This window comes from Ranitomeya variabilis, chromosome 3 (assembly GCF_051348905.1).
Source record: "Ranitomeya variabilis isolate aRanVar5 chromosome 3, aRanVar5.hap1, whole genome shotgun sequence".
Taxonomy (NCBI): Eukaryota; Metazoa; Chordata; class Amphibia; order Anura; family Dendrobatidae; genus Ranitomeya; species Ranitomeya variabilis.
This window is the reverse complement of record NC_135234.1, coordinates 453257192-453282748: the sequence shown is the minus strand read 5'-3', so window position 1 is coordinate 453282748 and position 25557 is coordinate 453257192. Positions and strand designations below refer to the sequence as shown.

At 41.1% G+C, this 25557-nt stretch overlaps 1 protein-coding gene across 1 annotated transcript in view; it reads right to left on the bottom strand.

Annotated features, from left to right (window-relative positions):
• Positions 1–14767: 14767 nt before the first annotated feature.
• XK (X-linked Kx blood group antigen, Kell and VPS13A binding protein) overlaps positions 14768–25557 on the bottom strand; it is a 38676-nt gene continuing 27886 nt past the window's right edge. Inside the window, exons 2-3 of the mRNA XM_077296571.1 lie at positions 24353–24615; positions 14768–17779 (exon numbers count right to left, since the gene is read on the bottom strand). Coding sequence (XP_077152686.1) covers positions 16956–17779; positions 24353–24615 — 1087 coding nt within the window. The 3' untranslated portion in view covers positions 14768–16955. The remainder of the gene's footprint in view (positions 17780–24352; positions 24616–25557) is intronic.

Genomic DNA, 25557 nt, shown 5'->3' with positions numbered 1-25557 from the left:
CCAGATTTTTTCCCTAATTTCTTTTTTAAGGTGGGCACCTAGGGGACCCGAGAAACAAATATACACCTCCCCCCGTGCCCTGTCATCTAACTGACCATTATCTCCTTCTCCCACTGACAATGCTTCGGAACCGCTTATAATACCTTCCCTACCCCCCATGGCACCTGGAGGAGTGTAAGGACTCGTCCAAGCTGATAAGTGTGCCAGCCCGTGCCCCTCTAAATGGTCCATTCTCTCTTTTAAACTTCTTAACAGTGCCTTCATTTCGCTGGCGGTGGACTCTAAGGATCCTGTGCTGCGAACTGTGCTATCCCCCGGTGATCCCTGACTCCCCCCTCGCTCTTGTACTGGGCCTGCATAGGAGGACGAACAAAACATGGAATCATAATTACCAGGCAGCGTGGAAGTTCTCCTCTCCCCGGTCGCTGTGATCCTGAATCCTCCACGTCGCCATCGTCGTCCACGTCCAGGGATAGGGGCCTTGTTGGTCCTTGTGATAGGTGCACGTCCTCTGCATCCCCGTCGCTTCGTGGTCTGTGGTTCTTATGGCAGCACCCTGCTGCTGCTTCGCTGTCCCCAGTTCTTCTTGGTGGCCCAGCCACCGCTCCGCTTCCCTGGTAGTAGCTCTCTCCCTGCCACACTGAGGGGCCAACTGGCTGAATGGGGTCGCTATCTGCCCGGGGCCTGAGCCTCCTGTTATGACCCGGCCCAGAGTCTCTTGAGGGACTCCTTCCCCTGTGCTGTTGTGTCCTCACAGGCATGTCCAGAGACAGCCTTTCAGGGGACCCTGTCCTGTGGGCAGGTCCCCTGGCCCTTTCCTCCCTCTGAGGCATATCCCTGGACAGCCCCGCATTTTAAAATTTTTCAACAGGCATCTGGTTAGACAGAATGTTTTCCGGGGTCCTTTGTGAAGGACCCCGGAAACAAGATGGCACCGCCCATGCATCGCAGCTCTCCCACTTTGTGCAGCGGGACCTGTTGCGCCTGCCGATGGCCACCCACGCAGAGAACCCCGACCCTGCCACTGAGATGTGAAGCCTGCAGCAACCTCCCACCTGTGCCCGCTGGCCCCTGGCCTTGCGATGCCGCACGCTCTGTTGGGGATGACTCCGCCAGCTGCTCGGCGGAGTGTGCAGCATCCGCCGGCTGGCGCCCGCCCGCCCCCAGGTCTTACCGCTTGCTATAAGGGACCCCCAGCCTTCCTCCTTTGGAGCCCTGCTCCCTGCCTGCTCCGTGACCCCTGCCCTGCTCCCCCTGCAACCGCCCACACCCCTTCCGCTATGCTCTCCAGCCATCCTGGAGGGTGAGCGCTGGCAGCTGCCTGAAGCCTGGCGATGACATCCATGCTGGTAAGGAGAGGGGGCCTGTGTGGTGGGGAGTGTGCTGGGTACCTTGCTGTCTGTTCTGTCTTGCTGTCTGTTCTGGCCCCTCGCCGTATCCTTTTTGTTGCCCCCGACCCCACCTCTGCCTATGCCACTTCCCCTTATGTAATTTCCTCCCCCCCTCACTTCTCGTCCCCCCCCCCGCTGCTTTCTCCCAATTTCCCCATCTCGTTACTCCCTCCCTGCCAGTGTCATGCCCGCCTACCTCCCATCCTCCAGGTCTCATCCGGTGGCTACTTGATTAAGGGTGCTTAGTTACCAGAAACGCGTCGATATCGCATTTCATGAACTGATGTTTTTATCCTCTATCAAGCATGTTTTCTAGTGAATAAGGGACCACTATTTTTTTCACTATTTCGTTGAGCTAGATACTTGTCATTTATTGATTACAGAAACCTACATCAGGCTGTATTACGGGCACGCTACACCAGGAAGTATTACAAGCACGCTACACCAGGCTGTATTACGGGCAAGCTACACCAGGCTGTATTACGAGCATGCTACACCAGGCTGTATTACGGTCACACTAGACCAGGCTGTATTACAGACACGCTACACCAGGCTGTATTACGGTTATGCTACACCAGGCTGTATTACAAACACGCTGCACCAGGCTGTATTATGGGCACGCTACACCTGGCTGTGTTATGGGCAAGATACACCAGGCTGTATTACGGACACACTACACCAGGATGTATTACATACATGCTATTCCAGGCTGTACTACGGACACGCTACACCAGGCTGAATAACGGGCACTGTACACGAGGCTGTATTAGTCACACTACACTAGGCTGTATTATATACACACTGCACCAGGCTGTATTACGGGAATGCTAAACAAGCCTGTATTAGGGTTACGCTGCACCAAGCTGTGTTACTGATACGCTGCACTAGGCTGTATTATGGGCACACTGCACGCTGCACCAGACTGCTATAGCACGCTACATAAGACTATTATGGCACTCTACACAAGATTATTATGGCACTCTACACAAGACTGTTATGGCACTCTACACAAAACCGTTATGGCACTCTACACAAGGCTGTTATGGCACTCCACACAAGGCTGTTATGGCACTCTACACAAGGCTGTTATGGCACTCTACACAAGGCTGTTATGGCACTCTACACAAGGCTGTTATGGCACTCTACACAAGGCTGTTATGACACTCTACAGAAGGCTGTTATGGCACTGTACACAAGGCTGCTATGGCACTCCACACAAGGCTGTTAGGGCACTCTACAGAAGACTGTTAGGGCACTCCACAGAAGGCTGTGAGGGCACGCTGCATCAGGCTCTTATGGGACTGCACACCAGGCTGTTAGGGCACCAGGCGTCAGAAGATTGGTGCAACATGTGATCCGGCCTTTATACGGGACGAGTTGCATGGTGCGCTTAAAAATCACAGCAATCTATGTGATTGGGCTGAAGTGCTGACAGCCTTAGAGTTTGTTGATGGGCTCCACTGCAGCCTTTCAACAAAATGTATTAGCTGGTTAATCCACCGAACAGTAACACTGACTTTTGGAAGTCCATATTCGGGGTTTAGTACAAACTTTACCATTTGGGTTCGCTCATCCCTACTTATTTGGCTATACTGGCAGAAACTGGTTTGGAACACTGATAAAAAAAAATGAAAAAATCACTGTGACTTCATGGTCCAAAATACCTGTGTCCTTAAGAGGTTAAAGAAGTGATTGACTTTTTCCCCTCTAAGATGGTCTCTCAGAAAAACCTTAATTGGGCATGGAGTGGGGAGAATTCTTGTGTCCTATGAAGAAGATAGAAAAATATTTAGAATTGAGAGTCCTCAGTGGTTGATACCTTTTAATGGATAACTGAAAAGATGGTAACAAATTGCAAGCTTTCGAGACTACATACGTCTCTTCATCAGGCAAAGACTAAAACAAATTCTGAAGAATCACATATTTATGCACAACATAGTATAGGAAAAAAAAAAAGGGTGAGGGGAAAAAAAACCATGGATAAGCCAGGTGACATGAAGCAGAATTACCATGGGTGATAAACAGTTACGTCCATAAATATTGGGCCAAGATATATTTCTTTCCTGTATGAAGAAGATACACAGATCTTGAGGGTGAGTCTGGTTTCAATTCTGGGTGTTATAGCCCCATCTAATGGTTTCAGCTGGTAATTAACATTAAAATATCAGAATTGTTGCAATTACTATTTTTGCTTCAATTCAGAAAATACTGCTGCAACTCTTAGAATAATTTTCTGTTTGCAAGTGTAATAATTTATTTTAATCATCAAAGACTAAATTATAGGGGTGTGGGAATGTGCATAAGTCTATAGTATATACTGAGCCTCAATTAAGTACCGCAAACATCCAACATCAGAAAAATAACTTAGAGTACATATGTCCATAAATACTGTTGGAGAAACACTACTGCCACTTCTACAGTTTCGTAGCATGGTCCTCTTAGCCATAGTAATGTCCCTATGTATGAAATCAGCAACAACATCCACAATTAGGCATTCACTGGGATAGTTGCTGATCTCCATAGTGAAAGCCCATTAATTGAACACATGCCATGCATTAACATCAATAAGTGAACTTAATAATAAATACCAACATAAGGCAAAATCTACAAATATTCACCAAAACTAACGCCCATAACGCTGGTTTTAAGATAATATAAATTTTATTATTATCAAATATATGACAGTATATCTCAAATAAAGCCCATATGTAAAATATAACAAGTGCTTACCCAATAAAAGCCAGGAGCCAGGGACCCACCACTTCCGACGCGTGTTTCGCTATGGAAAGCTTCGTCCAGCTTAAAGCCCATTAATTGAACACATGCGATGCATTATAGCAACATATAACTGTGAACCACTTTATTGTATGGTCTTTTTAGAAAAATGTTGGTTTTGCATGATTTTAATTTGATCTGGCACTTCCATTTCAAAGTTATCCCCAGGTAAGGTTAAAGATATGCACATTTTTAAAACAACCGATCAGGTATTGGTTCTCTGGGCAAGACAACCTCCTCCAGCCTCTGGTCCAGAGGACACCCAGTTTCTTAAAGTTCCTGGTAATAAACTAAAGGCATTAGGAAATTTCAACTGGATTACTGAATTTTCCTGGGTAGGATATGATATTATAGCTTTTTGTACCTCTATTCACCACGATATAGCTTTTTATGCTTTAGCCTTCCATTTGGAAAAGCATAGTGATTTTTCATTAGCCTTGCTAAATTATGTCAAAGAATTCAAGTATTTTCTTATCTATATATATAATTGTCTAAGGGGTACTTCCATCTGTCTATCTGTCTGTCTGTAACGGAAATCCCGCGTTGCTGACTGACAGACGGGCTGAGAATTAGTCCCTTACCTACTTCTGTCCAGTCAGTGCCCGGCGCCTGCTCCATACTCCCCTCCAGTCAGCACTGACACAGGGTTAATGGCAGCGTTAACATACCGCGTTATGCCGCGGGTAACGCACTCCGTTAACGCTGCTATTAACCCTGTGTGACCAACTTTTTACTATTGATGCTGCCTATGCAGCATCAATAGTAAAAAGATCTAATGTTAAAAATAATAAAAAAACAAAAAACCTGCTATTCTCACCTTCCGTCGTCCGCCGATGCGCGCGCGGCTGCCGCCAGCTTCCGTTCCCAGAGATGCATTGCGAAATTACCCAGAAGACTTAGTGGTCTCGCGAGACCGCTAAGTCATCTGGGTAATTTCGCAATGCATCCCTGGGAACGGAAGCTGGCAGCAGCAGCGCGTGCATCGGGACAGCTTCGCTGGACGCTGGCGAGTGAGTATATAACTATTTTTTATTTTAATTATTTTTTTTAACAGGGATATGGTGCTCACACTGCTATATACGTGGGCTGCGTTATATACTGCGTGGCTGCTATATACTACGTGGCCAGTGTTATATACTGCGTGGGCTGTTATATGCTATGTGGGCTGTTATATACTGCGTGGGCTGTGCTATATATTACGTGGCCTGTGTTATATACTGTGTGGCTGCCATATACTATGTGGGCAGTGTTATATACTATGTGGTCTGTGTTATATACTGCGTGGCCACTGTTATATACTGCGTGGCCTGTGTTATATACTGCATGGCCTGTGTTATATACTACATAGGCTGTTATATACTGCATGGCCTGTGTTATATACTGCATGGGCTGTGCTATATACTGCGAGGGCTGGGTTATATACTGCATAGGCTGTGTTATATACTGCGTGGGCTGTGCTATATATTACGTGGGCTGTATTATATACTGTGTGGGCTGTTATATATTGTGTGAGCTGTTATATACTGCGTGGGCTGTGCTATATATTGCGTGGGCTGTGCTATATATTACGTGGGCTGTTATACACTGCATGTCTGCTATATACTACATGGCTCCTATATACTACGTGGCCTGTGCTATATACTATGTGGCTGCTATATACATACATATTCTAGAATACCCTAGTTAGTAATAATTACTTCTCTTTCCATAATCTTTTTTTTTTTTTTACAAATTACTTGAGTTTCCATGAGGGCAAAATATTCCCCATCCCTAGCAAACCTTGTCATGAGTTGGTGGGAACAATCTCATACTCATACTTTGGATAGTAGATGGATAATAGATTTGCCAGTGATATTTGGAGGTACAACAGATACATAGATGACGTACTCATCATCTGGAAATCTGATGTGCCTGCAGTACAGTTAATTGAAAGGCGTGCGATTTATGTAATTGACAATCTCCACTTCATATTTAATTACCAAGAAGTCTATCGAGTTTTTGGATTTAAAACTCACAAGTACAGCTAACACATCTACTGTTACTTCTAAACACAGAAAGGTTACAGGAACACCATATTAAATGCAAATAGCCATCAACCAAAACACAAAAAACAGATTATACAAGTAGGAAAATTCACGTGTCAAAAGCAATTGTAACTTCATTTTTACATTTGAATTTGGCATGCGTGAATTCTTTTTGAGCCCATTTGAATGAGGTCCATCAAACAGAAAAAAGACCCCTTTTGCAGGGACTACAAAAAACGAACACTTGATAGAGCAATTAATATAAAAATCAGTTTAAAAATACAATGGAAAATGAGTTTTCCAACTACAGCTCAAAAGTTAAAACTAACTGTGGCGGAACTCAGTTGATACTTGTGTTGCAATACAGCAACTAATTTTAAAAATATCTAAAATATTTTCATGAAAAATCTTGCCATCTTGGAGGAAGACAAGAGCATAGCTAAAATGTCTAGCAATGGATGTCGGGTGGTCTCCAGAAGGGCTCCCTCTTTAGGTAATATCTTATTACCTAGTATGAAAACACAGCATTGTATCTTAATTAACCAACTATTTTTAGCAAGTCAGAAAGAATAGAATGTTATCCTCGGGTCAACTGACCTTGTACCTCAATGAACTGTCATCTTTCTAAGCTTGTCGTTACCTCCTCTCTGTGTGCGTGCCACAGGTGGGGTAGTCAACCCTGGAAGCTCTGAAGTAACAGCTGCCATTATCCCGGCGAGTCAGCGGAAGAGTGAGACTCTGTAATGTGCACCATGTTGGTGTATTTTGATGGGACTGTATACATTGACGAGAAAAAGCTCACAGTGAAGCTCTATGGTATACACCTAGTTGGTTGAAGGGAAAATATTCATCTTCATTACAGGGGGAGAGGGTATAACTTTAGAAAGGAGAGGTACAGAAAATAAAATAAAAACTGTTTCAGAATCAGAGGCATTTGGTGGAGGTACTCAATTGAACCTGCAAAAATATTCCTCAGTAATCTTTCTCAGCAATTTGTATACTATACAATGTTCTACAACGTCTGTAGAATTTTAAACTTTTGAAATTTTGATTTTATTCGAGATATAATCTGAACATAATAATGAAGAAAGCCAAAGGTACTAGTGGATATGTAGTTTGTAGAACAGCATAATCTTCATGTATATCACGTACGGACTCCCTTTGTCAGAAACAATATAATTTTTTTTTGTTTTGCTTCTTTTACACACTACAACACATTATTTTAGTTGCTAATAAGTTTATTGGATATATGTGATTAAAGTCATACAAACATCACATTTCTTTAATAAAAGCTATATTGTGAGTCACTTTACACATAATGGCTGAACATGTTAAGGCATTGTATTTGCAGATGTCCTCATTCACATAACTGATAATTGGTGACAACATCAATTTGCATTTTTCTGGCACAATAATAAATAGTTTTTATTTACACCAATTCTAAAATACTGCTTATGGATTGCAGCTAGATGGAAGTGGGGAGTTTATTTTAACATGCCAGGCCATACATCAGATATTACGGAGGGACAATGTGCAATTCAAGTCTATGCACAATGTTGTTCACATGATGTTTTAGCGCAGTATTTTCAGTTCTTGTCTGATCTTACTTTTGATATTATTGGCCATATCACTAGAAGTCAAATATATTTGTAACTGACATTAAAAATGATGGCCCAAATTCATCAAGGCAGAAGTAAATATTGCTGGTCTTGATGAATGGGGCATGTTGGAGTTAGAGTTGCCTAACTAATTAAGAGTCACAAGCCTCTTAATGAATTAGGCTTGTGTGAAAAGTGTTGAGCACCTCGCCACAAAAATCTTACTCCATTCAGAGACTGGAGTAAGATTTCTGGCATAAGGCATTCCATAGCTCACCAAGAGGTAAAATGAGTTGTGGTGTTCCGCCCCCTAGCTCTACTCATGTAGACAGAGCTATGAAAAAATACCGTCAAAATGACAAAAGTTTCAACATTTTTGCACAAAAAATTTGCAACTTACCAAAGTGTTTTATTACAGATTTCTGGAGAAAACACTTTGATGAATAGGGGCCCATGTCTTTTGTATTACTTATATTTCCTTCTGGTTTACTGTGGGTTAATACAAACACTGTAACCATAAATTAGCCAGTGTGTAGTCCCTTACTTTTGTACAACATTATCCAAAGCAGAGTTTAAGCTGCTCATAGAAATGTTTGTATGGTGGAAATGGCAAATCGAGACCATTTTCTGATCACCATTTGCGGCATTTTGTCACATGAAATTAGGGTGAGAAGCCACCTGAATGCAGATATCTGTTGAAACATTAATCTGTAGTGTTGTGATTTTTCAGTCGCTGTTCAGTGCTGTAGTTGAAATTTATGCCAAACAGCAGAGAAGCATCTCATCAATGGAAGCCCAGAATGGGAAAGAAATAACAGATATGGCTCAGCTAGGTTGAACAGCCACATTACAATGTCAGGACCATCTTACGGGAAAGCTATATAAGGAGAGGAAGGAGCCATTTGTAGGATGATTCACTTAAAAGAGGTGTACTGTACTCCTCTGGACGGTCACAGATACTTTTTGGTGCAAGGCAAAAATATTCTTATTTTCTCACTAGGAGGCACAAAGCGTAATGATTACAGTCACTTAAGTGGTACAAGCTTTATGGTTGTAGTGTCTGAAAAGGAACACTTGTCAGTTACCTTCACTTTTGGTGGACACATTCTCTTCAACAGAAGAATAGAAGAGGAGCATAGTTGCAGCAGGATTCTCAGACTTTCGGTAGAGCCATAGAGGCCAGACTGAACTCCAAGATGGCAGCTAACTCTTGCTCAAGTCTATGTCTCTATGTGTCTAGATATTTACTTTCCTCTCACCTCTTCCTATATATATGATATGTCAATATCAATAATTGCCCCAATGAAGTAATCTGTAGACTCATTCCTTTCTCTCAGCACACACTGTTTCTGAGACTCTAATGACCCCTGCATAGGTTTTGGGTAAAAAATTTGTTCGGGTCTATACAAAGCTCCTGACAAAGAGAGACCCTGCCTACCCTACAGCTGTCTCCCTCAAACTCTCCATCCTCTGCCTCTCTTATCTTTTTTATTAGTGATACCTGAGGACTTTATTCTCTACTGTCTGTCGCCTCCCTGAGTTTTGCAGGACTGGAGACCATAGATGCACTTCCACAAGGAGACGACAGACATAGGTTATTATTGTAACGTGGCTAAATGGATTATCTGCACAATTGCAATGGGAGCTTCAGAGTTAAATGAAAAGAATGATTTGATTATTTTAGAAATGAAAAATATTCTGTAATTATGCTAAATATGTCTTTGACATTTGTATATTACAATGTTTTATACTTATCGTATGTTTTTAAGGTTACTCACTTGAATAATGGTAGTGCACATAAATATGACTGCGCTAATAAGGTGACCATTTAGGCCAGACAAAGCGTACAACAGCTCAAAATGGCCATCGTCCATATGCAGCAGTGTTCTCCCGTAATTTGCAAACTGATATTTTTTGTTCAATAAAGACACCAAGAAACTTAAGGTGAGTGCCACTTTTACTTCTTCCATATTGCATTATTGGACTACTTTGTATTATTGCTGAGCATTGTCTATGTGATTATTTGACAAAGCCTATATTGAAAATTGTTGTGTGTCACATACACTCAAGCCGTCACAGTAGTAGCTTACCTATCGTCTTTCTATATACATACTGTAGATCGGCCTACAGCGCCTTTACAGTGGTCCTGTTTGTTTGGCAATCCCCGCATGTGTTGCGACTGTCTACCACCGCAAATTATGCAGCCACAGGGACTCGAATATATTATCGTGCACGGTCAAGATACTCGGATAACACCTGAACATGCTTGAATAACACGTTATCTGAGCATGTTCGCTCATCACTAGTGCCTAAGGCATTAAATGGCGTGCACCTATTAAAAGGGTTGTCCGGTCTAAATCATTAAGTTATTTTATGTAAAAATTGAAGTAACAGAGGAGAGCCGTACCATAACCTATATGATAAACACCATTAAAAGGCATAAAAACATGACAATCAAAAAGTCATATAGAAAAAGGATGGTATCACTGAAAAGGTAATCTCAAACTAAAAAAACCTTCATATTCAAATTTTTTCTAAGTGTGGCCCATTTACCCTGCTGAGGTTGAGACCTCTAGTGTACTGCATACAATGTTTGAGCTCAGGTGAAGAGACATGAGGCTGATCTGGACATTGTGGCCCGTACTTGGGTTGTGAATGTTGCACATGTGAAGTTGGCCTAATGAAGGTTCAAGAACCCAGACTTACTATTTAATTTGTCTAAGGTCATATTCGGTTTATCATTGAGGTGCATAAGGCCTTTACGGTACTGGCATATGTCTCTCATGTCATTGTTATGTGTGTTAAATGCATGTAGCATTAACGGTTGTCAGCTGGTTTAGATATTTTTCTATGAATGTTTGATAATACAGAATAAGTTATAATTGCACAATTATCGGAGCTGGGTAAAATTAACTTAAAAATACTACAAAAAGAAGTATGAAATAAATAATGATGCTTCCCTATACTATATACCAATTTATGGACATGTATGGCCTATTCAGATGTATCTTACATTATTTGGCTGCATTGCCGGTGCACTGCTACATTTTCTTTTGGTACTACACAAGAAAGGCACATTGCAGGACTTTGCCATAAATTGAAATACATAGTAAGTGTGTCTAAGCACACACTGTAACAAAAAGCACATTAAGTTGTTATGTACTCCATGAAAACATTTTACTGCATCATCATTAACATACTCTTCGGGCCAATTCAAACACTGCACATTTTGTATGAGAATTATTCCGCAACAGAAAATCAGTTTCAGTAATATGAATGTAAAATGTGAATGTGTTCCGGTATTGACAGCAAGCACATGGAAATTTTATTTAGATGAGTAGACTGTAAGAGAACTTTTTGCAACAAAATTTGCACCGCATGTATCCTCCTTTAGTGCATATACACATATAGCGGGTTTGATGAAAATCGTCAGCAGTATGTCTGCAGATTTTACTGAAGAATTCACTCTACACATTGCAAAGGGTGAAATCTACAATGAAAATCTGAAAATCTTTGACATGCAGGTCAATTTACGTGCTGAATATTTCCACAATATGTCCATGAGATTTTTCTACTGTGCTGGCATTGTGTTCAACTTCAAATTTTTTTAGAGCTTGAAAATCTGTTTAGAAAAAAATGCAACAAAAACACAATGTGTGCATTGGCCCTTACAGTAGCAGTACATACTTTTGTATTGCTCAAAAATAATTGAAAGACCCAATGTCATTATTATGATGTACTGTATGTTATTATACTGCAAAGTAAAGTTGGTATTAATGATACATTTAACTTTTGCCAAAAATGTATTCTGCAAAATAAAACATAAAAATAAATTAGTTTTATAAATGTCACATTCTGATGTGAGCCGCTGCTCATAAGGTAAAGTCCGGATGAGAATAGATATATTTGTCCATTGATCGGGCAGAAAAACTGACAATTTTTCATCTGTATTGTCATCAGTATGTCCAGTTTTAACATTCATATGACATCTGTATATAGCAACAAAAGAATTACACAACATCAAGTACACTTTTATTTGTTAATATTTTAAATAGATCAAAATGGATCTAATGGATTTAAAAAAGATGGCATGCATTGGTGTCCATATGGCTTCTGTTTTTTATGCACCCACTGAAATTATAGAGGAAATCTGATCAGAAAAAGCGATCCGAATGTACATAAGATTTTTTACACACCACTCCATTCACTTGCATTGGTCTGTGTGCTGTCCATGTGTGGTCCATTTAGCACACAGACATCATTAAAGGGCAAAAAGTATTTTTATCTCTCTATGACCTCTCTTTCTGCAGAAGCATATTGCTTTTACACAAAAATGTACTCTCCTGTGATAGACAAGTACTTCCTCTCTTTCAGGGCTCGCTCACGTGTAAATCACAAGAGTGCAATCCGATAAAAAAAATCGGATTGCTCATGGACCAATGTTATTCAACGAAGTAGTGTAGATCTTCGTATTTGTTCTCAGCTGTATTCGGCATGAGAAAAAAATCGTAGCATGCTGGGAGCTCACTCTGAAATCTGATGGGTGTGAGAAAAAAACTGCAGCATGTTGGGAGCTCACTCTGAAATCTGATGGGTGTGAGAAAAAAATCACAGCATGCTGGGAGCTCACTCTGATATCTGATGGGTGTGAGAAAAAAATCACAGCATGCTGGGAGCTCACTCTGATATCTGATGGGTGTGAGAAAAAAATCACAGCATGCTGGGAGCTCACTCTGATATCTGATGGGTGTGAGAAAAAAATCACAGCATGCTGGGAGCTCACTCTGAAATCTGATGGGTGTGAGAAAAAAATCACAGCATGCTGGGAGCTCACTCTGATATCTGATGGGTGTGAGAAAAAAATCACAGCATGCTGGGAGCTCACTCTGATATCTGATGGGTGTGAGAAAAAAATCACAGCATGCTGGGAGCTCACTCTGAAATCTGATGGGTGTGAGAAAAAAACTGCAGCATGCTGGGAGCTCACTCTGATATCTGATGGGTGTGAGAAAAAAATCACAGCATGCTGGGAGCTCACTCTGATATCTGATGGGTGTGAGAAAAAAATCATAGCATGCTGGGAGCTCACTCTGAAATCTGATGGGTGTGAGAAACAAAATCACAGCATGCTGGGAGCTCACTCTGATATCTAATGGGTGTGAGAAAAAAATCACAGCATGCTGGGAGCTCACTCTGATATCTGATGGGTGTGAGAAAAAAATCACAGCATGCTGGGAGCTCCCTCTGAAATCTGATGGGTGTGAGAAACAAAATCACAGCATGCTGGGAGCTCACTCTGATATCTGATGGGTGTGAGAAAAAAATCACAGCATGCTGGGAGCTCACTCTGATATCTGATGGGTGTGAGAAAAAAATCACAGCATGCTGGGAGCTCACTCTGATATCTGATGGGTGTGAGAAAAAAATCACAGCATGCTGGGAGCTCACTCTGAAATCTGATGGGTGTGAGACAAAAACTGCAGCATGCTGGGAGCTCACTCTGAAATCTGATGGGTGTGAGAAAAAAATCACAGCATGCTGGGAGCTCACTCTGATATCTGATGGGTGTGAGAAAAAAATCACAGCATGCTGGGAGCTCACTCTGAAATCTGATGGGTGTGAGAAACAAAATCACAGCATGCTGGGAGCTCACTCTGATATCTGATGGGTGTGAGAAAAAAATCACAGCATGCTGGGAGCTCACTCTGATATCTGATGGGTGTGAGAAAAAAATCACAGCATGCTGGGAGCTCACTCTGATATCTGATGGGTGTGAGAAAAAAATCACAGCATGCTGGGAGCTCACTCTGAAATCTGATGGGTGTGAGAAAAAAACTGCAGCATGCTGGGAGCTCACTCTGAAATCTGATGGGTGTGAGAAAAAAATCACAGCATGCTGGGAGCTCACTCTGATATCTGATGGGTGTGAGAAAAAAATCACAGCATGCTGGGAGCTCACTCTGAAATCTGATGGGTGTGAGAAACAAAATCACAGCATGCTGGGAGCTCACTCTGATATCTGATGGGTGTGAGAAAAAAATCACAGCATGCTGGGAGCTCACTCTGATATCTGATGGGTGTGAGAAAAAAATCACAGCATGCTGGGAGCTCACTCTGATATCTGATGGGTGTGAGAAAAAAATCACAGCATGCTGGGAGCTCACTCTGATATCTGATGGGTGTGAGAAACAAAATCACAGCATGCTGGGAGCTCACTCTGATATCTGATGGGTGTGAGAAAAAAATCACAGCATGCTGGGAGCTCACTCTGATATCTGATGGGTGTGAGAAAAAAATCACAGCATGCTGGGAGCTCACTCTGATATCTGATGGGTGTGAGAAAAAAATCACAGCATGCTGGGAGCTCACTCTGATATCTGATGGGTGTGAGAAAAAAATCACAGCATGCTGGGAGCTCACTCTGAAATCTGATGGGTGTGAGAAACAAAATCACAGCATGCTGGGAGCTCACTCTGATATCTGATGGGTGTGAGAAAAAAATCACAGCATGCTGGGAGCTCACTCTGATATCTGATGGGTGTGAGAAAAAAATCACAGCATGCTGGGAGCTCACTCTGATATCTGATGGGTGTGAGAAAAAAATCACAGCATGCTGGGAGCTCACTCTGAAATCTGATGGGTGTGAGAAAAAAATCACAGCATGCTGGGAGCTCACTCTGAAATCTGATGGGTGTGAGAAAAAAACTGCAGCATGCTGGGAGCTCACTCTGAAATCTGATGGGTGTGAGAAAAAAATCACAGCATGCTGGGAGCTCACTCTGATATCTGATGGGTGTGAGAAAAAAATCACAGCATGCTGGGAGCTCACTCTGAAATCTGATGGGTGTGAGAAACAAAATCACAGCATGCTGGGAGCTCACTCTGATATCTGATGGGTGTGAGAAAAAAATCACAGCATGCTGGGAGCTCACTCTGATATCTGATGGGTGTGAGAAAAAAATCACAGCATGCTGGGAGCTCACTCTGATATCTGATGGGTGTGAGAAAAAAATCACAGCATGCTGGGAGCTCACTCTGATATCTGATGGGTGTGAGAAACAAAATCACAGCATGCTGGGAGCTCACTCTGAAATCTGATGGGTGTGAGAAAAAAACTGCAGCATGCTGGGAGCTCACTCTGAAATCTGATGGGTGTGAGAAAAAAAATCACAGCATACTGGGAGCTCACTCTGATATTGTAATGTGCTGCTGCAGTGCAGTATAGTGCAACCTCCACCAAGGGGTGCTGGTTAAGGAAAAGAGGTTGTACACACAGCGCAGCAATACTGAACAACACCACAGGTGTCACAGGTAATGAAAGAGAAGTCAGACAAGCCAAGGTCATACACAGAGAGATAAGCGCAGTACACAGGGGGAGTCAGATGAATGGTCGGGGACAAACAAGAAGTCAGAGCCTACCGGGAACGTGGTAACAAAATGTGAGACATAAGACGAAGTCGGGATACAAGCCAGAGGTCAGAACAAGTCATAAATGGGTACAGGCAGTCAGAGGCAAAAAGGAACACTAGTACAAGTGAACAGGTCAGGTGCTCAAGCTGTGCAGCATGAACTATAGCAGACACTGGCCCACAGGCTGCAGAGGACTTAAATAGCTCAGCCAGCTTCAAAGTGAGGCAGAGGGGATTAACTCCCACATGACCAGTCCAGAGACAAGACAGCTGAACATAAACTCAGAACTGGATCATGACAGATATCTGATGGTTGTGAGAAAAAAATTGCAGCATGCTGGGAGCTCACTCTGAAATCTGATGGTTGTGAGAAAAAATTTGCAGCATACTGGGAGCTCACTTTGAAATCTGATGGGTGTGAGAAAAAAACTGCAGCATGCTGGGAGCTCACTCTGATATCTGATGGGTGTGCGGAAACAAAAATGGGATGCCATATGGACCATCAGTATAGAATCCAATTTTTACATATAAGTTACAATTAGGTAGCATATGAAACTGTAAATGATACTGTAAATGATTAATAGCTGCTAAGCAAAAAAACACAATTGCATATAGACAATACAGGGATGACAAGTGAGAAAAAAAAGTCTCACTCTCCTGGATGAGAAAAGGACAGATTTTTAATACGCAAATGTGACCGCAGTCTTAAAAGAAGTTTCTTCAGCAGCAGTGGTGAGTATTATCTAGTAGTTTGGCTGCTTCACATCACACCTCAGTTGCAGCAGACTTCTTTCTGAACAGGTTGAGAGTGTTTAACATCAGTCAATCATGAATAGGAACATCCCCATTATTCATGCTTCGTACACTAGGGTCACACCACCGCATTTTTTCTCATCCAAGAGAATTGGGCAGACTATGCTAATCACACTTTGATCACACTCTGATCAAAGTTTGATCAGTATATGATCACGGTTTTAAACAATTTTTTTTGGGTGTAGAGAAGATGGAAAAAAATATGTCGCCATCTTCTCTATACTGTCAGTGAAAATCGCACCACTCTCGGATGTCATTTGAGTGCAGTCTGATGTTTTTAACGGACTCACTGACTTGCATGGCCAAGTGTGATCCGAGTATCTGATGCAAATAGTGCAATCTGTGATTTTTTTTTTCCACAGATGGAAAAGGTCGGACATATGCATGGCCCTACAGAATAATATTGGTCCGATTGTGATCCGATGTTTTATTGGATCGCACTAGGACTGAAAATACGGTCGCCTGCACAAGTCCATAAAGAGGTAAATTTTCCTTTTCATGTTGCTGTTTGAATCTTTGAACTAAACATTTTATTCATTATGATGTGTGAATACCGACTTAATCCTGAAGCATTATCTTTAGCTTATCATTAGATTTGCATATTTCAATCATATGATATTCATCACCGGTAAAACCAAATGATGCATTTTGTATAACATAAATTACATAAAATTCTGTACATGCTTGGAAGCTGGCAGATCATATACAGCCATCCTACACATGGTTGTACGATGGCTTTATTACAAGTCTGTAGAATGTAAGCCCGCAAGGGCAGGGTCCTCGCCCTCTGTACCAGGCAGTCATTGTTAGTTTTGTTTACTGTAAGTGATATTTGTATTTTGATGTAACCCCTTCTCATGTACAGCACCATGGAATTAATGGTGCTATATAAATAAATAATAATAATAATAATAATAATAAAGTAGGTCTCAGTCAGGTTCACTTCTATGCACTGGCAGATACTTCCAGGTGGGTATTGCCATTCTGAGAATCCACTGCCTTCATGTGTTCACTGATGTCAGAACTATTTGATAATTTGGCCCCAAACTTATCCCCTTTGTTTGGGGCTTTTGATGGTATGCAGAGGTAGCACAAGAATTTGAAGCAGGATAGTAGTCCCTGTGAAATGCTTGAAGAGAAAAGTTTCTTACAAGGATGGCAAAACTGGTAAAATACAAGCATGAACAGCACTGCCATACAATAGACGATCAGTAACTGCAGTACAAGCAAAGGGGCACATACATACATGTAGACATCTGTTCTGTATATATACCATAGCAGCAGCAGGGCAGCATTTTCAATAAATCTCACCATATAGTACACAGCCATGCAGTACCAGTTTTGGGATTTATTGATTAGGTCGGGATCATTTAGGTTGAGTTGAACAGCAGACCAGCAAAATATGTTTATGCCTGCATAAAGAAAGGTGAGAAAGCAGAGCACTATGGTAGTACCAACCCTTGACAAGGCTTTTTCTATATTTTCAGGAAAAGGAGATTTACTCTGCCAAAAAAGAATCCATGGATAAAAGAAAAAAACAAGAAAGTTCGATAGCACCACAGGCAGGATCCATATCTGAAGCACTGAGCTGAAAAGGACCAGTACAATGACTCTTGTGGCAATCTCAAAGCTCCTCCACAGGAATATGACCAGATAGGCAGCCGCTCTAATACTTATATCATAGTCGTCATACTTGATTTTAATGGCCAAGATGTTGCACCGCAATGCCCCATACACAATGGACAGCAAAGAAATGCACATGAAGATGCCTGCAATTATAAGATTTAGGATTAATGTTATGAGAAATTGTTCAGATTTATAGTTTTATGAATCAGAATGTGCAAATGATGTACACATATATTTTCAATTAATGTGCATAAAATTGTAAAACAAAAATATTTTCCATAAAGTTACCTTACCGATTCTCTGTCTGTTTCCCACCATTAGTTACCTATGTTCCCTTATGCTACTCTATGATGATGACATAGAATACAAATGTGAAGGCAAGTTCTATCAGAATAGTCAAGAATCAGTAAGCTAAGAACATTGGAAAAGGTTATTGTATCATTAAATTCCAGTCGACCCTTGTTATATGTGGAGAACGGATGTACAGTTGGTTCACCTACTTTGTTAAAACCTACAGTTGAGGTCATAATTTTACTTACACCTTAGGTACATTCATTTTCACTCAGTTTTTCACGATCCCACTACACATTCCATCTCTTTGGTCAGCTAGGATCACAATTATAGTTCAGGAATTTCATCAAATTCCTAGTGAATTAGAAGTTTACATACATTGCCTATTAATTGATTATGGTAATTTGGTCAAATGTTTCGGGGAGCCTTCCTCAAGCTTCTCACAATAAACTGGTGGCATTTTGACCAGTTCATCCTGACTGGTCAGGTTTGTAGGTCTCCTTGATCTCACACACTTCTTCTGTTCTGCAAATATACTTTCTATGGCTTTAACGCCAGGGTTTTGTGATGGCTCCTGTGTTACCTTCACTTTGTTTTCATCTAGTCATTTTGCCACAACTTTAGAAGTATGCTTGCGTTTATTTGCACCCAAGCGTTTACTTCTTGGACGATGTCTTGAAATGTTGTTTCAATATCTCCACATAATTTTCCTTCTTCATAATGCCAGTTATATGGTGACGTGCACCAGTCCCTCATGCAGCAATTCACACTCACAATATAAAACGGCTAACCCCACGTTTCACAGATGGTATGATGTTCTTTCCTCTATACAAAATAATGGACAACAGTTCCACGGTTGTTTCATCATCAGAACAGGGGACATTTCTGCAAAGCGCAAGATCGTTATCTCCATGTAAAGTTGAAAACTTTAATCTGACTTTTTGTGTCAGATATGGAGCAGTAGCTTTTTTGCTGAGAGCCTTTCAAGTCACGTCAATGTAGGATACTTTTCACTGTTGATATCGATACTTTTGTACCTGTTTCCAACAGCACCTTCACATGGTCTTTTGCTTTTGTTCTTGGATGGATTTGTATTTTTTGTAGAAAAGTACATCCACCTTTAGGAGACAAAACATGTCAGCATCTTAAATAGCATGATGGCATGTGGTTCCTATGGTGTTTAAGCTTGCATATTAACGTTAGAACAGATGACCATAGTAACTTCAGGTGTTTAGAAATTGTCCCCAAGGATGTACCAGACTTGTGGAGGTCCACAATTCTTTTTCACATGACTTGTCTGATTTATTTTGATTTTCCCATATGGTCAATCAATGAGTCAAGAAGGACTTGAATGTAAGCATTAAAATACTGTCACATGTAAACCTCAAATGGTGTCAATTAGAACCTTTTATACTAATGACATCTCCTGTAACATTCTAAGCTATTTGAAGGCATGGTCAACATGGTGTACGTAACCTTTTGACAAAGAATATTCTTTGTAACGTGAACTATAAATGAAATCATCTGGCTAATACCATTTGCTGAATAAATTCCTTGTGTCATGTACAAAATAGACATCCTAAAACTAGTTTCTAAATCTACAGTTTGCTGACCTGGAATCCTTGAAGGGTATAAGTGAGTTTTAATGACTTCAACCTAAGTGCACATAAATGTATGACTCTAACTGTACATGTAACCCTGGCAATTGTGTATCTGATACTCTAGGCTCTGCACCACCAGTTGCGTACTGTGAAGTGAGTACAATACATAGTTAAAAAGAAAAGAGTTCACAATGCCACTATCCATCATCCTATAGACGCTAACATTGTTGAAACTTAAATTTACTTTTTTTCTGTGTGTGAACATCATCAGCACTTTCTATTACATACAATTATGCCATATTATGGAATAGGAGTAAACATTTCATGGGAAAAATTTGTACTCCGGGAACCCACATTTAGTTACGTCCAGAAATATTTGGACAGCGACACAAGTTTTGTCATTTTAGATGTTTACCAAAACATATTCAATATACAGTTTTACCTAATCAATATGGGCTTAACCCCTTCATGACATATGATACATATTTATGTCACATGCTGTGTCCCCGCCTTTGATGCAGGCTCGCTCGCATCTTTCTCTACAAAGTATTAAAAATGAACATCATATTTATGGTAAAGTTAATTTGTCCAATTACTTTTGAGCCCCTGAAATGACGTATAAAAATGGTAGAAAAATTCCTAAAAGTTTCACAGGATATATTTGTTCAGCACCTCTAATTAATCTTGAAAGTCTACACTACAACTACATCTAAGTTATTTAATTTTACATAGCAAATAGTGGCATGCAGAGATTCGGTCACTGTCCAAATATTTCTGGAGAGTTCAGCAAGGCAAGGAATTAAATAAAATATAACTTTTAATTAGGACTGTAAAAAAAGGGCCAACATATATGTATATAACAACCAAGACAATACATAAAGTGCTAATGCTAAAGATATCCAGTGCTCGTATTAAGATTTGGTTTGATCTCACCAATGCAGTTTTCTTTCTGTGCTGGGTACACAAGATAGCAGCCAGGGAGGAACAATGATAGCGGGGGGGAGGTTGAAGTTACTCTTTTCCCCTAAAACTCCTTGTCATGCCCCTGCATTGCTCCTGCCCTTACAAGGGCAGTACCCGAGTGAGTATGGCCTGCTCACAAGTTACCCATAAAAATTGTGATTGTGTAGCCTCCCAAATATTTCTGAAATAACTGTATATGTACAGAGCAGGGGGACTATGCACCCTGTCTATAAGAGAGTAGTGGTCACACAGTTGTGGCGATCCTTTATTTTAACCATCCGAACATAGCAAGCAGTTGCGCCTGCTTACCATACTTACATTTTTACTTACCATAGACTGTGAAGGAGATAAACACTGATATACACATATTTTACACTAGATCCTACTTATACTTTTCAGCCCCTAGGAGAAGTCCAGGGCCTTATCTACCTTATGTATAATAATACAAAGCACTTAGTTGAAGAAACATGCATACATTGTAGTTGTGTTGTAATTCAGAGTTATGAATCTGTAACATCTTACCAATTATAATTGATAAATATAAAAATATAATATATAAATGAAGGTACACATAGGTTTTCCATTACATGACATATTGCACAGGTATTCTACTCCTATAGAAGCACTTCTGGGAATTATAGTGCCTTACAGAGGTACCATCCAGCAGCACATGGTGGAGCCATGGATCTATTATAGAAAAGTGCAGGGGCTCCATGTGTCACCATGGTGAGTTTGAGCCTACAGCTTTACCGTTTATATGGGCTATTTATAGTGCTTTGACATTCTAGCAGTATATTTTAGTAAAAACAATAAAAAAATGAAATAAAAAATTAAATTTCTTTCTGACAACATAACCTTATTAAAGAACCTGTTAAACTCTTAGTTATAAACTCTTATATTTATCTGGCAACTGCAGCCAGGAATTTGAGCTATTCAATTCTCAAATATATTTTCCATTAGATATCAACTATTCTGTTCTTACAATATTGAATTGAATCTTCTCACAATGATACTATACTTCACAACACCGAAAATGCAACACAAAGAAGAAAAAGTTGTGGAATTATGAAAATAGCACAATCAATAGACGTGATAATGATTTGCAAATGATGAAAAAATAGAAAGAACATTTTCAAAACATTCCAATTTACTCGGTGTTAGGCTGGGTTCACACTGCGTTGCTGGCGTCCGTTAGACAGACTACGTTACACAGCGGCATAACGCGGTGTAACGTACTGTAGTCTGTTTAACGCCGCCATTGACTCCAATGTCGGACGCATCACTAGCGCCCGGCCACAATGGGCGTGTGCTAGGGATGTGCCGTCATTAAGTGACGGACCCTGAGACGCGGGCTGCAGCGTTTCCGGGTCCGTCACTGCTAGCGCAGAAAGAACTAGCAGATGCTCTATCTGCGCTAGCGTGCAGCCATACCGGCACTTACGTTTACAGCAGCCCGTTACCGTATGTGTTGAACGGGCTCCTGTAAACGTAATGTGAACCCAGCCTTAAGCATGAGAGCCACACACAGAAATATACGCACTCACACCTCAGCATGCTATCAATTATACTATTAATGGTTGTCTGAGGACTATTTTGGCATGCTGAATGCCCTTTTGTAAGTAAATTATCAAAATCCGCTGCTGGCATCTCCCTTTCTAATTGCTGACCAATGACATGCCAGATGTGCTTGATTGGAGAAAAGTCTGGAGACTACACAGGCCATGGTGTAATCCAAGGGTCAGGATAGCAGACACGGACACAGACTCGGAGTCGCTGGCACAACAGAATCACTGATCAGACAGGTTCTGGGTCAAGGGGCAGAAAGGACACAGACTCTCAGTCGCTGACAGGACCAGATTTGGACACTGTTCAGACAGCATGGGTTGTGGATCACTAATAGGAGCAGACACAAACTCAGAGTCACTGACAGGACCGGATTTGGTCACTGTTCAGACAGATCTGGTTCTGGATCACCGGGAAGGTCAGGATTCATATACTGGAACAGGCCTCAACTGTAAGGACTCTGGAACACTAACGACGACAGCCACTGGTGGTGGTTCAAGTACCATTGGAATGGTTACAGGTATGGATGCCGTAGGAGTGGTATCAGGGTTCAGGTACCACGTGTGAGGCTTCAGGCTCAGGTACCGCAGGGAACGCGTCAGGCTCAGGTACTGCAGGGATCTGTGTCAGGCTCAGCTCAGGTACCGTGAGTGTGTTTTCAGGCACAGAAACCGCAGGGAGCAGTCTCAGGCTCAGGTACCATGGATGCGGCTTCAGACATAGGTACTGCAGGGAGTGGTGTCAGGCTCAGGTACCACAGGGAGCAGTGTCGAGGTTCAAGTACCAAATTCGCGGCTTCAAGCTCAGGTAGCAGTCTTGAGGTTCATATACCGCAGGTGCGACTTCAGGAACAAGATACCCCCAGTGCGGTGTCAGGGTTCAGGTGCCGTGGGTGCAGTTTCAAGGCACGGGTACCAGCAAAGCGGCTTGAGGCAGTGTCGCTTGAGAAAGCTGTATGCAAAACGCGCATTGGCGAAGTACTGACAAGTCTCTTCCCTCCCTCACTATGGATAAGCATTACAACCTGTAAACTAGACTCTTGTCTTATTCTATGTGTATTGGGCCTTTTACTGCATATGGTGACTGGTTGTATAGGTTTAGTATATACCATTATACCATACATTGCTTGATACTCTGGATTGGTTTGGTGGATCTCTGTCTGTTAATCCTCCTTATTCAGACGTACTGTTACACTGTTTGTTAACTATTTTTAATTATTTTTTTTCTAATAAATATTCTTGTTTTAATTCTACTGGTGGTTTATGGTTATTCCAATTTTCCTTTGGTATGTACAAATTATTAGGAGATAAGCAAACCCGAACTTAGAAGTTTGGGAGTTCGTACTGGACAGTTTGCGTCTGGTGCTAAATGCCGAATACGGACTTCTCCCGGAAGTCCTTTGCAATGTTCGGAGTTCCAGGGAAAGTCTGCTGCAAAGAGAGAGAGAATTTTCCAGCTCAAAAGTTCAGGTCCTCATTGTTTTCAATGGGATTCAGGTTCTGGCTCAAGTTCGGGTAAAGTTCTGATACCAGAAAAAAACGTTGGAATAAACTTTGGGTATAGTACTAGAACCGAAACTTCCAAGGGTCTGCTTAACCCTAGTTAGAAAGCATTTGCACAACATTGGGGTTTGAGCCAGACATCCACTGACCTCACACCACTGCTCTCAAAGACTATCATGCTGCAGATTAAGACTGGAATGGAAGTTTATCATTTTTAGTGATGAGGCTCACTTTTGTTTTGGTAACAATGATAGCCAGATATAAGTCTGGATACCACATTGGCAACAAATTACAGAGGCCTTTGTAAGGGAATGTAAAAGTGTCCCAGGAGCCATTTTTCAACACACCTAGCCAGGCCACATGTTGCTTATGCAACTAAGAGCAGCCTGCATGCCATACATGTGCTACCACGGCCTACAGTGTCTCCAGAGTTATCTCTCATCGATCACATCTTGGACGTCATTGGTCAGTAATTGCAAGGAGAGCTGCCAGCAGAGGGTGTTGATGATTGGTACACCCAAGGGCTTTAGTGTAGCACAACATTCCTCAGACAACCATTATTAACCTAGGTAATAGCAGCCAAGGAGTGTATTTATGGGTGCAGCCCTTAATTCTTGATACTGAATTAACTGAGATGTTATGAAAATATTGTTTCCATTTTTAAACCATTTGCATATCATTAACATTTTTACAGTTCCAGTGTATTTCATAATTCTACAAATGTTCTTATTTGGTGTGCTAATGTCAATGTTGAGAAGTGTATAAGGGATGATCTGACTATAAACTGTTTACTTACGCAGTGATATTGAAACATTTTGTTGCAATATTGATATGTATAACTGAAGAGTCAGTTGAGGTGCTGATCCGAGGAAAGCTTGGATAACGGAGGCTCGGCTGAAAGCAGATCTGTGTGTAAAGAGTTTTCTTTCAGCTTGGCCCACTTCCTTCTCCACTTCATCTGTACAGCCTTCTTTGGGCAGCTGTCTCTTTCTGGTGATACTGACATAAGGTTCTTCCACTTTATCAGCATTGAAGTAGATGTAGAAGACCTCAATACACCTGCACAATAACAAAAAATAACATATTTCAGAGAGAGATTTATATTCAGAATTTATGCACAAAATGTATAGCAAATCAACTCTTCTATATCAAAATAAGAAGTCATTAGTCTGTCAAGATCCAAGCTACAATCCTTAGCCCTTGAGCATATTAGAACTTTGTGTATGGATGCGTAAACCATCACTCATACTCTTTTATGGGGTTCTACTGATACTATTGATTGACTTTGAATTCATACAAAAGCAATATTCCATATGAATTATTAAGAAAAAATAATCAGGGAATACTCCACAAATACAGAAAAGGACGCGTATAAGGAGACTAATACATGTAAAAAAACAGAACTATATAGGGCCAATATAGATCACGGCTAAGCATATATGCCACAACTATTAATGGTGTTGCTGATATTAGAGTCCGTAAAAGTGCCACAGAGAACAACGTGAAGGTGAGAAGTACAATAAAATAAAAAAATTATGAACACTTAATGTGCTAAAGTGATTGTAACCAACTACAGCGAAATATGTGTAAACAAATGTTTATTAAACAATAGTATAGTGGTAGAAAAGTGAAGGGCTCAAAGGATTCACTAAAGGATTAGTTAGAGGCAATCACATGAGAGTGCAATCACATATGTGTGAACCTATTAATAATGCCGTGAAGGGACGGTAAGAAACAGTCAGGGAATCAAAGTAAAGTTATATTGAGACCAGTATAACCGTGCATAATCACTTACTGTGAGAGTAAAACCCTGACTCCTGAATGGCGTCCTCCCCAACGCACGTTTCGACTCCTTGCTCTCTCACACTTACATCACTAACTATACATCACAATTTTATTTCCGCACGGATAATATTCCTACTACCACGTGTTTTTGTCCTTTGTATATTTTCCTTTACTGAATGCGTCAGGTGCAGACCGGGTAACACAGCCATTATTTGC